We start from the raw sequence: 11,288 nt of genomic DNA on the forward strand, positions 1-11,288 counted from the left end.
GTCACATTAGTCATACTTCTACTGTTATTATACACATGATTATTGTCACACATGTATACTGCCAGATATTAATATATACTTTCAGCATATTGTACCACAGTAGCCAGAACTATAATATTATTAATTTCATTAATGTTGTTGTAAGCTACTGTCATTACCGTTTGTCCTGCATCTCTCTCTCTCTCTCTCTCTCTCTCTCTCTCTCTCTCTTTCTGTCTCATTGTGTATACGGATTACTGTTAATTTATTATGCTGATCTGTTCTGTACGACATCTATTGCACGTCTGTCCGTCCTGGAAGAGGGATCCCTCCTCAGTTGCTCTTCCTGAGGTTTCTACCGTTTTTTTCCCCCGTTAAAGGTTTTTTTGGGGGGAGTTTTTCCTTATCCGCTGTGTGGGTCCTAAGGACAGAGGGATGTTGTATGCTGTAAAGCCCTGTGAGGCAAATTGTGATTTGTGATATTGGGCTTTATAAATAAAATTGATTGAAATTGATTTAAAACATTTTTAACGATGGTGACTTCAAAGAATGTAAAACTGTAACGTTACTTGAGCTGAAAGGGAGCTGTCAAACAAGCGTGATCTGAGCACACCCCCACAATCCTGAGAAATGGTTTTCAAGCAGCCAGATGAGCTGTTCTGAAATAGGTATTCTAATAGTTATGAACATTTATCATCCCTCAAATTTTTGTGGATGCTAAATGAGACACTCATCTTTCAGATTATATATGTGTTTTAACTATTTCATGTCAAGTTTCCAGTAGCTTTAAAAAAAAGTTTTAAATATGTTTATATACTATGGTTCTTAGCAAGAAGGGGTCAGGTCAGACTTACAAAATGGGAATCTACCAAGAAAATTGCAAATAGTGCATCTCTACTGGTCAGTCCTTTGTGGCCTGGAATCTAACAATGCCTTGCAAATTGCTTGTGCCAGATAGAACTACCCACCACCTCGTACCACATTCAAAGGCCATTTACTGTTACTGAAATAGAGTGAAACACTCGCACTAAAGAGCCCGGATAACATGTCTAAGGTAGCCTGATAACATGTCTTAGGTAGGAGCAGCGGCACACCGCATTAGTCACTTCATATAAACTGTGTTGTGAGGCTCTCACCTGCAGTGTGCAGTTTTCACTCCTCTTCAGAAACTCCACAAAACGATTTACAACACCAGCAGTGGAAATGACATCATCTATGGGTGGGTTGGGCTCTGCACAGAAAAACAGAACTCTTTTTTAACTCTGATTGATCTCTTATTGAAAGTAACCTAATTTAAAGAATGAAACGTTTAAAAGAAGGCAGTATTCCTAATCAACTCATTTGCAAAAGGGATTAGAAGTCAATTTACCTTTTCTGTTCAGTAGAAAATGTACATCTGAGTGGGTATGAAGTTAACAGTAATGAGATACCGATACAAACCATTACAGTATTCTGTATTATAGTTAAGCAATTCAACTTGGTCATGCAGCTGAAACATTATTAGACAGGTTCTCCCAGTCTTTGTGTATTCCTCAAAAATATCAAGTTTTCTTGCTTTGCATCTGTTTTCATTACTTTTAACAGTTTCAGGTGTAGTGGTCATTGTTATTTTAATCATCTGTCAAACTGTCAGTTCAGTTGTGAATTTCAAAAGTTGGCACTCTTTTTGATTTAATCTCTATTATGTTAGTCAGTAATGGAGTGGTGGCACAAGAGAGACTTAAACAAACAACCCATCCAGGATGATGCCATTGCAAAAATGAACACAAATTCAACCAATCCCCATGAATTCAGTGTGACCTTGTAATTTTGTCAAATCGCACCACAAATTTGACCAACCATCATAGGTTTCTGCAAGTCGCCAAACTCACTTCCTTGTTTCTGGTTGTGAAGATGCAGACATGAATGTGGGAGATGAACCATCATGTCATGTCTCAAATTTACCAACAAAAAGTAATGCTATGTGTATGTGTGTGACAAAGAAAATAGTTTAAGAATAAAAAGTCTAAAATAAAATGTTTATACATAGTGTGAATGCTTTTTTTTAGCCTTTTTCATGAGGTTACTTGGAACACTCAGAGCAGTGCAATTTTATTTTCACTGGAACAAGTTGCTTTCCATTTTTAATAAAATCATACAACAGAAAAAGTCAAGTCTTTCTGCAGTTTTCACTTTGCAAAAAAGGCCTAAAAACATTGCAACCTGCATTGAAATTCTTTAGAAAAGCAACAGTGAAACCTGGAATTTTAGGTCTTAAAAATCCCCAAAACCCCTGCAAAATCCTGGAGGGACTAAAAAAAAAAGCTCTGAGAGATTATTACTTTAACTTCAGATCAAATAAATGATGTCAATATCTGCACTTGATACAACACAAACCTTTGGAGAGTAATTTCCTAAATTTCTGTGTAGCAATTAGCTGCTGGTCTGGGTCATCAGAGAAGATCATCTGAATCATATCTGGAGTTATGACTCCATCCTGCACAAATGGCAACATTAGATAAATAATCAGATTGGAGCCAAGCACAGTTGTAGAAAAAAGTGAGCTGAGACAGATGTGTTTGATATTGGGGCTTTAGCTATCAATACCACAACACAACAGTAAAACAGCACTTACACCTGCAACAGGCACTGTGGAGCTAATGTCTGGATCCTGGATCGGACATTCCAACATTGATTCATCATTTGAAGGTACATATACATTTCTCCTCTTGAACAGCTGTGGGCACAGAGTCAAGGTCAAATGATTAATCTGCTGTTTATATACTTGGCTTGATGAACTGATTGTGACAATGGTTTAATAGTAACTGAGACCATCCAAGGCCATGAATTACAAAAAAACAAAAAAAACAATCCAATGTTAAGCAAATTAAGACTTTCCCACACTTGGATAAGTACAAATAATTTTATTTAAATAGACAGACCAGGTAAAATAATCAAGTCCACTGATGACACCTCTCCAAGCAGAAAATTGGAAAGAGCAGTGATCTGTCCGATATGCTATTGTAATACTTGTCAAGTACAAAAAATAAATAAACTCCCCAATGTTGTAGGGATCCAAATGTGAAATGCCCACTGTTGATGTTTTGAGACAGTGAAAGATGTTGAGTTTCAAAACATTGGGTGGAAATTCAGGCATCTAAGCTTGCAAACAACAAAATCAGGAAGTCTTTCTTTATTGCATTGTTTTCTAAATTGAATTTAAAGTACAAGGGGTTTTAATCACATGGTTCAAGATGACACAGTGTTTACCTGCTCCTCTCTTTTCTGTTTGCGTAGCTGAATTCCTTCCTCCTCTCTCCTTCGTCGCATCTCCTGAGGATTTAAGGCTTTGTTCTTATAGCTCTTCATCCTGTAGTTGTCTTTCCCTGGACTTGCCATTGTGTCTAATGAGTCAGGGTAAAAGGACAGGCAGTAAGGATCCAGGTGCATTTGCTCATCGAATGCAAACATCATCATAGATCAAGGATCAATAGCCCCTTTTACACTGCCAGATTTTCCGCGAATGTTGGGCCGTTTTGCCGGCAAGCTGCAGCGTTTAGACACACAGAGCCCAATTTTCCACCTCGTAGGGTAGTCATATTGGTGGAACCCTTTTAGTTGAAATAGACCGAGGCGGCCTTCCGCAGTGGGAGAGGCTGTTGAAGACTTGTGGGAGGAGCTGTTGATGACGTCGCACATGCGAGCCACTGGCGATGGATAAACAGGAAACAGCTGATAGCAGGAATTAGCGAGCAGCTAGTAGCAAGAGGAAAATGCAAACCTGACAGACACTGTAAAGATGAGCAACTGAGGAGACAAGGAATTGCGCAGCCTTCTTGCCCTCGCAAACGAAGAGGCCATTAAACGTCAGATGATGGGAACGGTGAGGAACGGACCAACTAGGAACGGGCCAACTTAGAGAATCGCCGATGGACTGACCAGCCGTGGCTTCCTTCCCACGTCACTGGTTACGTCACGCTGAGCTGCACGTTTTGTTACTTGCTCATGCCCCCCATTTCCCCGGAAAAGGCGCATTCTAAACAAAATTAGGTAAGCGGCATTTTGCCCCACTCCCCGATTTTGTTTTTATACTGCCAATGCTGAAAAAAGACTGACTGGGCTTTCCTGCATATTTGCACAATTCCTATCTAAAAAGGGCTTATGACTCTGACATTTGGTTCTAGGGGTCAAAACTTTAACATTATTTGAATCAACTGAACCTGTATTTTAACAGGGTATATTGGCTGAGTATACATGCTTTTTTGTACAGCACAGCTATTAGGGTTGGGAACGATTAACCGATACGACCGGATATCCGGTTTGACAAGCAAGAGATACGGCTACATCGGTAGCAGCCTCCTCAATCGATACAAATCAGCCATGAATCCTTAGATGAATCGATTGTAGAGTCATGGATTCGGGTATCGCAAGACTAGCAATCAGTTGACTGGCTTTAACAGTTTGCATCTCGAAAACAACGCGAGAGCCGGCGGCATGCTCCGTAGCAGGCATTACTGACAACGATAATGGATGTTCAGTTCAGTTCAGTTCAGTTTAGTTTATTTGAAAGGGACAATGCACATTAATAAACATTGTGTACAAAAAAAACCACACATGTAAATGCACTCGAATTAGCTTAAAAAGCGCCAGCTTGACCGGTGGAGATGAGGAACAGAAGCTAATGCTGGTTGGATAAACCAGGGAGCAGCCAAGCCGCAGCAGAAACTAAAGGCGAATCCTGCCGGTTGTGTGTTGAACGCGGGGTCACAGACACAGACAGAAATACGTATTCCTGTCAAATACGGCGGCGCATGATAACGGCCTCCCGGCGACCGACAAGCCCAGCTCCAGGTCCAAGAAGTCTTCGTCATGACTGCCCAGAAATACCAGCCGAGCCCTGGCAGCACACAGGTATGTGGCGTGTCAGAGGAGAAATGAGCAGTTCACATTTCCACAAACCTCACCGCACTTCAGGGACTGTTCTTTACTTGTCAGGGGAGGAGGGTGGCTGGTTGATTTTTATTTTATTTATTTATTTTATTTTGATCCCCCCTATGTAAATCACTTATTGGTGCTGTTTTTGAAGTATGAATAAGTCAATAAGTAATTTATTCCATTGAAATATCATTGATGTATTATAGAAAAGTGATTTATCTTTTTATAAATGACAAACAGAGTGTAGCAAACACAGAGAAATAGTCTGACATGCTGTCAGTGATAAGCTGCTAGTCATCACAATCCATGATATCAGCCAACAACAGGAGATGTCAGATTCTGCCCCTACATTGCATGTTATTATTTTATTCTGCTTTATGTTTATATTGTACAGCGTTATAATAAACTTTATTCCAGACTCAACTCCGTATAAGATACATACAAAAACACAGACAATACCATAAAAACAACACAAGTACTGTAGGTTTAAAACACTTAAATTTTACTTAAAGTTCACTTCACTTTAAGTTTAAAACTTCTTCTCATTTTTATATTGATCCCATCCAACAAAATGATTTTCATTCAGCAAGTCTTTTGTTGGTCCATGTCTAAAAATAAATACATTTGACATGTGATTTTGTTGTTTGTCTTTTTATTTTATTTTTGCCAGTGCCATACAGCAACAATGCTTGGGGATGTGGTCTTTTACAAATTTGAAAATACTGTAAGAATGTCACTTTTATAGAATTGGCTTCTTTATTTTATAATGTATGATTAATGTCTACATCAACAAATGTTAACCATAGAATCGTATCGAATCGTATTGTTCCTACACTGTATCGAATCGTTCTGTATTAAAAATATATCGTTTTTGAATCGTATCGTAACCCGTGTATCTAGATACGTATCAAATCGTCTATCACAGAGAGATTCCCAACCCTAACAGCTATGTTTACAGCAATACCAAAAATATAATCATGTGACAAACAAACACACACACAAATCTTTTGCAGGGAGGTATGGGGCAATTGTTGAAAATGGTCTTAACAGGGACATAAGTGTTAAGACTTTTAGGTGGCTTTTCTAGATAATTCTATTGTTAATACTAAATTCTAATTACATTTATTTGTCAGGAACCTGGTACAAAGACTAGTCATCTGAAACAAGACAAGAGGCCCTTTGTAACAGATTCACCAACTAGCTACTTTCCATCTGCAATCTTTGAGTAGGTAGACACAATCACAATAAAACACAATACAAACAAATAAAAAAAATGCAGTACTAACTGAGATGTACATGAGTCTTATAGTCATATTTCTATGACACACCCAACCATATTCATTATGAGCGAATTGAAAGCCATCTTTCCTAGATCAGGTCTGATACATTTTAAAGCATCAGCCAATCATACCCCTTTTCCATCAAAATTAGCTGTGGTTCTTAAACGCACCACTAATTCATCATACCTAGGCCTACCCACAAACTATCATTGCGGTGATATTTCAATCTTCATTATAAAACGCCAGAAAGATTTTTGAGGATTAATTTATAGCTCTCATATCCATACAGTCATACTTCTACTGTTATTATACACATGATTATTGGCACATATGTATACATTATATATTAATATATACTTTCAATGTATTGTACCACAATAGCTGTAATTATTATTATAACATTATTACTTTCATTAATGTTGTTGTAAGCTACCGTCATTACTGTCTGTCCTGCATCTCTCTCTGTCTCTCTTTCTGTCTTATTCTGTAATACAGATTACTGTTAATTTATTATGTTGATCTGTTCTGTACGACATCTATTTCACATCTGTCCGTCCTTGAAGAGGAATCCCTCCTCAGTTGCTCTTCCTAAGGTTTCTACCATTTTTTCCCCCGTTAAAGGGGTTTTTTGGGGAGTTTTTCCTTATCCGCTGCGAGGGTCCAAAGGACAGAGGGATGTCGTATATGCTGTAAAGCTCTGTGAGGCAAATTGTGATTTGTGATATTGGGCTTTATAAATAAAATTGAATTGAATTGAACTGAATTGAATATTAAAAGGTCCGTGTATCATTCATTCATTCCATTTTCAATTTAAAATCAAAAATCAAAAAACGAAAAAATGGTTTGTTTTTTCATTATTCGTTTAATTATCAAATTCAAAAATACAAAAAACGGTTTGTTTTTCTTATTTTTGATTTTATGCTCACATCAAAAATAGCAAATCGAAGAATGGGCCACGATTAAAATTTGATTTTGATTTTTCATTTGATCCAACTTGCGTGACCCGAAACTATTTTCTACAGAAGCGCATTGCATTCACTGGATAAAAAAACCCCAACCTTATCTCGAGAAGTTTTTTTTTTTTTTTTTTTTTTTTAACGAGATAAGGATCTCGTAATTACGAGAAAAGGATGTCGTAATTACGAGATCAGGATCTCTTAATTACGAGAAAAGATCTCGTAATTATGAGATCAGGAAAGGTGCCACATTGGCCACTGCTTCGCTCAGAACCACATACTGCACATCCACGAAGGGGGGTTGGAACTACTGTAACCAGCTGCCACTCGGGTATAAGGGCCACATTGAAGAAAAAAATTTTCCGGAGATTTCAATTTTTTTTTCAATTTTATTTCATATTCGAAATATTACAAGTTTTTTCTCGTAATATTTCGAATATGAAATAAAATTGAAAAAAAAATAAAGTCATAATTGAGAAAAAGTCATAATATTACGAGAATAAAATCGTAGTTTTTAAGGAAATAACCAACAACACACAGAATGTCAGATTGTCTTTCATGCCGTTGTAAGTAGCCTGCTTAATTAGGTTCGGGAACCGGCACCGTGTCGGTTCTGTGTCAGTCGAAATGCTCTGTTTGTGACTCCGGGCCCAACTCTGCCACTGATTGGCCAGTCTGACATTCTTCATAATACATAAAGAACGTTAGTGAAACACATAGGCCTAACAGAAACATGCGTTCGTTTGGGGACAAGTTAGTGGTCACGTTACTTGTTTCCAGAGGCGAAGGACCACAGACACATACAGTAGCCTAAATACACCAGTTGTAAGTAACTTTTAACATACGTGAGTCTTTGTGACTCTTGGCTCTTGTCCCCTAACTAACGCTTGTTTCTGTTTCACTAACAATATTTTCACCCGATTAAGTCACATCCCGTTATTTCCCATTATTTCCTCTGTAAACCTAACGTTACAGCAGCCTACAAGTATGCTGTGTCAATAAATCAGCTCAGATACTGTTAGAAATGTAGTATTTAGCGTAATAACATCATGCTACAGCAGTAATAACGTCAGCTTTAGTCAAATGGCTCTAGCTCTCCCGGTAAATGTCATAAACTCTCAGAAAGATCTTTCACTAAGGAGTTGTAAGATCGAGCTGACCCACTCTTAACAATCTTCTTAGTGACCAAATGCTCACAGATCCAGCCACAGCAGGCACATTAATATTACACTAAGCAAGGAGATGTTAAAACAGTGCGCGCCGTATATATTTTGATCTATTTCATACTTCAGATTTATATTGTTTGGCATTAATTGGTGACGGAAAAGAACGAATTTCATTCTGCAGGGAAACGCGTGTCCTTACTGTGCATATTGAATCTTGAATCTTTATGTTTTATGAAGACCCTGTGTGCGATCAAAGCTGTGGCAAAAGTTACACACCGAAATCTGGCAGAAGAAGAAATAATAATAAGACGAAAAATAAGTAGGCTGTGTGTGACTTATGAGCTGATGAAGTGGTGGGTGATCGATGTGCCTGACATCGATTGATTTAGTTTCAGCACCGTGGTAGTGGCCAGCTACTGTTAAATGCTTCTTAAAGAGCGATCTCAAGTAAAATCTTAAATGATGCAGAAAGTGAAAAGAAAGCAATAGCCTAATTTATAAAGTTGCCTCCATCGAAAATGCATTTAATCTCTGAGTCAATTTGAAAGCTATTTCTCAAGACAAGTTCTGTAATTACCTTGTCCGCTTTCATTCTGTTTATATCTTAACAAGAGCTGGCCACTACCGCGGTGCTGAAACTAAATCAATCGATGTCAGGCACATCGATCACCCACCACTTAATCAGCGCATAAGTCACACACATACTTATTTTTCGTCTTATTATCATTTTTCTTCCACCAGATTTCGGTGCGTAACTTGTGCCACAGCTCTGAGCGCACATAGGGTCTTCATAAAACATAGATTCAAGATTCAATATGCACAGTAAGGACACGCGTTTCCCTGCAGAATGAAAATCGTTCTTTTCTGTCAACAAGACAGTATGAAATAGATCAAAATATATACGGTGCCCACTGTTGTAACATCTCCTTGCTTAGTGTAATACTCCATCGTAATTTACAATATATACACATTATAATAAAGATATAGGATATAGTCAAGATGGCACCACCCGAGTGGCAGCTGGTTACAGTAGTTCTGACCCCCCTTCGTGGATGTGCAGTATGTGGTTCTGAGTGAAGCAGTGGCCATTGTGGCACCTTTCCTGATGTCATAATTACTTGATCTTATCTGGTAATTACGAGATCCTGATCTCATAATTACGAGATAAGATAAGGTGTTTTTTTATCCAGTGAATGCAATGCGCTTCCGTAGAAAATAGTTCTGGGTTATGCAAGTTGGATCAAATGAAAAATCAAAATCAAATTTCAATCGTGGCCCATTTTTTGATTTGCTATTTTTGATGTGAGCATAAAATCAAAAATAAGAAAAACAAACCGTTTTTTGTATTTTTGAATTTGACTATTAAACGAATGATGAAAAAACAAACCGTTTTTCTGTTTTTTTATTTTAAATGAAAATGGAATGAACGAATGATACACGGACCTTTAAAACAGGTTTAACACACTGCTGCACAATTCAGGAGAAAATCAAAAGATCAAGAACATGGATATAATGGCTCAAATGTAAACTCATTTAAAAGAATGATAATAGAATTCACAACGCATAGGCCAAATAATTAATAAGGCTACCCTTATTAAATTTTTGAATGCATCTTCATGTAATATTTTCCACAACACTATGTAGACAGAAAAAAATAACAGTCACTAATATTGACAAACTTACATACAAGTCCTAACTCTAAATCTCTCACTGTATATTTCATGTCCACACTGTTCCATTATTCCCACCCCGTCTGTCTGAATTATGTTGCATAGACACAGTGGTCCAAGGAGTTATCAGGAACTACTGTTAAGACTGTTTAGTTGTGCTTTCTTACAGTCACTGTATTGTGTTGCTGATGTAAACGGTAAGAACTCAAAGTGGTGATGAGGACTTAAAAAGTATGCTATGAAAGTTTTTTTTTTTAAGTTCTTAAAAGCTTAACCTTCAGGATTCTTACATATAGCCTCATCTGTCTTGCTTCTTCCAAATTAACCAAGTACTTTGTTTTGACAGACCAGACATTTTTTGCCTATGACTAGGCCTGTCACGATAACAAATTTTGCTGGGCGATTAATTGCATCAGAAATTGTTGCGATAAGCGATAATATTGCATGATACTATGCTTTTAAGACCGTTTTTATTATTGTTGTAATTTATTTAACAAGAATATTTAGGAATGCAAAAAAGACAATTTAAATATCCGAAATAACACATAAAAATACCAAAATAAATAAATAAAGACCTTATAAATACAAAAAAAATAGACTCTCAGTCTCTCACTCTCAGGTGTGCAGTTAAGTTGGTCGTATTCGCTCTTTTTGTTGAGATGGTTTTAGAACAAACCCGGCATACCGGCTCGTCCAAATTACTGGGCTCCCCTCTGTCATTTGGTTTAAATCCAAAATACTCCCTCACAGGGGCCGTGGCATTTGGTTTAGGAACAAGTTCCCTGTCTTTCTCTTACGCTCAACTCTCTGTTTTTTTATTCCACCTCGTCTCCCCCTCACGAAGATCGCACTGTGTGTGTGTAGCCCATAGCCCTGCCTCCCCCACAGAGACAAAGACACTCGATGACAAGAGCTTTCCCTCCGTTCATTACGCTAATGAACCAACTTACCTGGCTGCCATACAATGCACAGCAGTGAATGCTCTTGTCGTCCAGTCTCTTTGGTGGAGAGAGACGAGGAAAACAAACACGCATGAACACGGCAATTAATCGCGGCCGGAAAAGTTACCGTCTCCCTTTAAATTTACCGTGCAATTAATTGACTTATCGCATATCACGACAGGCCTACCTATGACTATAATCTGATGTTTTCATCCTTGATATAACTGATGCAACTGTTAAGGGAAATTTCTGTTTATTTCAACCTGTCTCCTACTGTCCTAAATTTGTTTCAAGTGACTAGTGACATAAAAACAATAGTTAGCATGTTAGCCGTTAGCCTAGATACAGCCGGGGCGCATAGTAGCGTCAGACCTGTTAAAAC

At 37.9% G+C, this 11,288-nt stretch overlaps 1 protein-coding gene across 2 annotated transcripts in view; it reads right to left on the bottom strand.

The window, feature by feature from the left end:
• Window positions 1-11,288, bottom strand: part of kpna5 (karyopherin alpha 5 (importin alpha 6)) — a 67,549-nt gene that overhangs the window by 47,806 nt on the left and 8,455 nt on the right. For both annotated transcript variants that reach the window (XR_007570057.1, XM_050045812.1), the window contains exons 2-5: window positions 3,229-3,362; window positions 2,594-2,695; window positions 2,356-2,455; window positions 1,116-1,210 (exon numbers count right to left, since the gene is read on the bottom strand). Coding sequence is in view for 1 of the 2 variants with exons in the window: in XM_050045812.1 (XP_049901769.1) it covers window positions 1,116-1,210; window positions 2,356-2,455; window positions 2,594-2,695; window positions 3,229-3,357 (426 nt within the window). In the remaining variant the exon portion in view is untranslated. The remainder of the gene's footprint in view (window positions 1-1,115; window positions 1,211-2,355; window positions 2,456-2,593; window positions 2,696-3,228; window positions 3,363-11,288) is intronic.

The sequence above is a fragment of the Epinephelus moara genome, chromosome 6 (genome assembly GCF_006386435.1).
Source record: "Epinephelus moara isolate mb chromosome 6, YSFRI_EMoa_1.0, whole genome shotgun sequence".
Lineage (NCBI taxonomy): Eukaryota > Metazoa > Chordata > Actinopteri > Perciformes > Serranidae > Epinephelus > Epinephelus moara.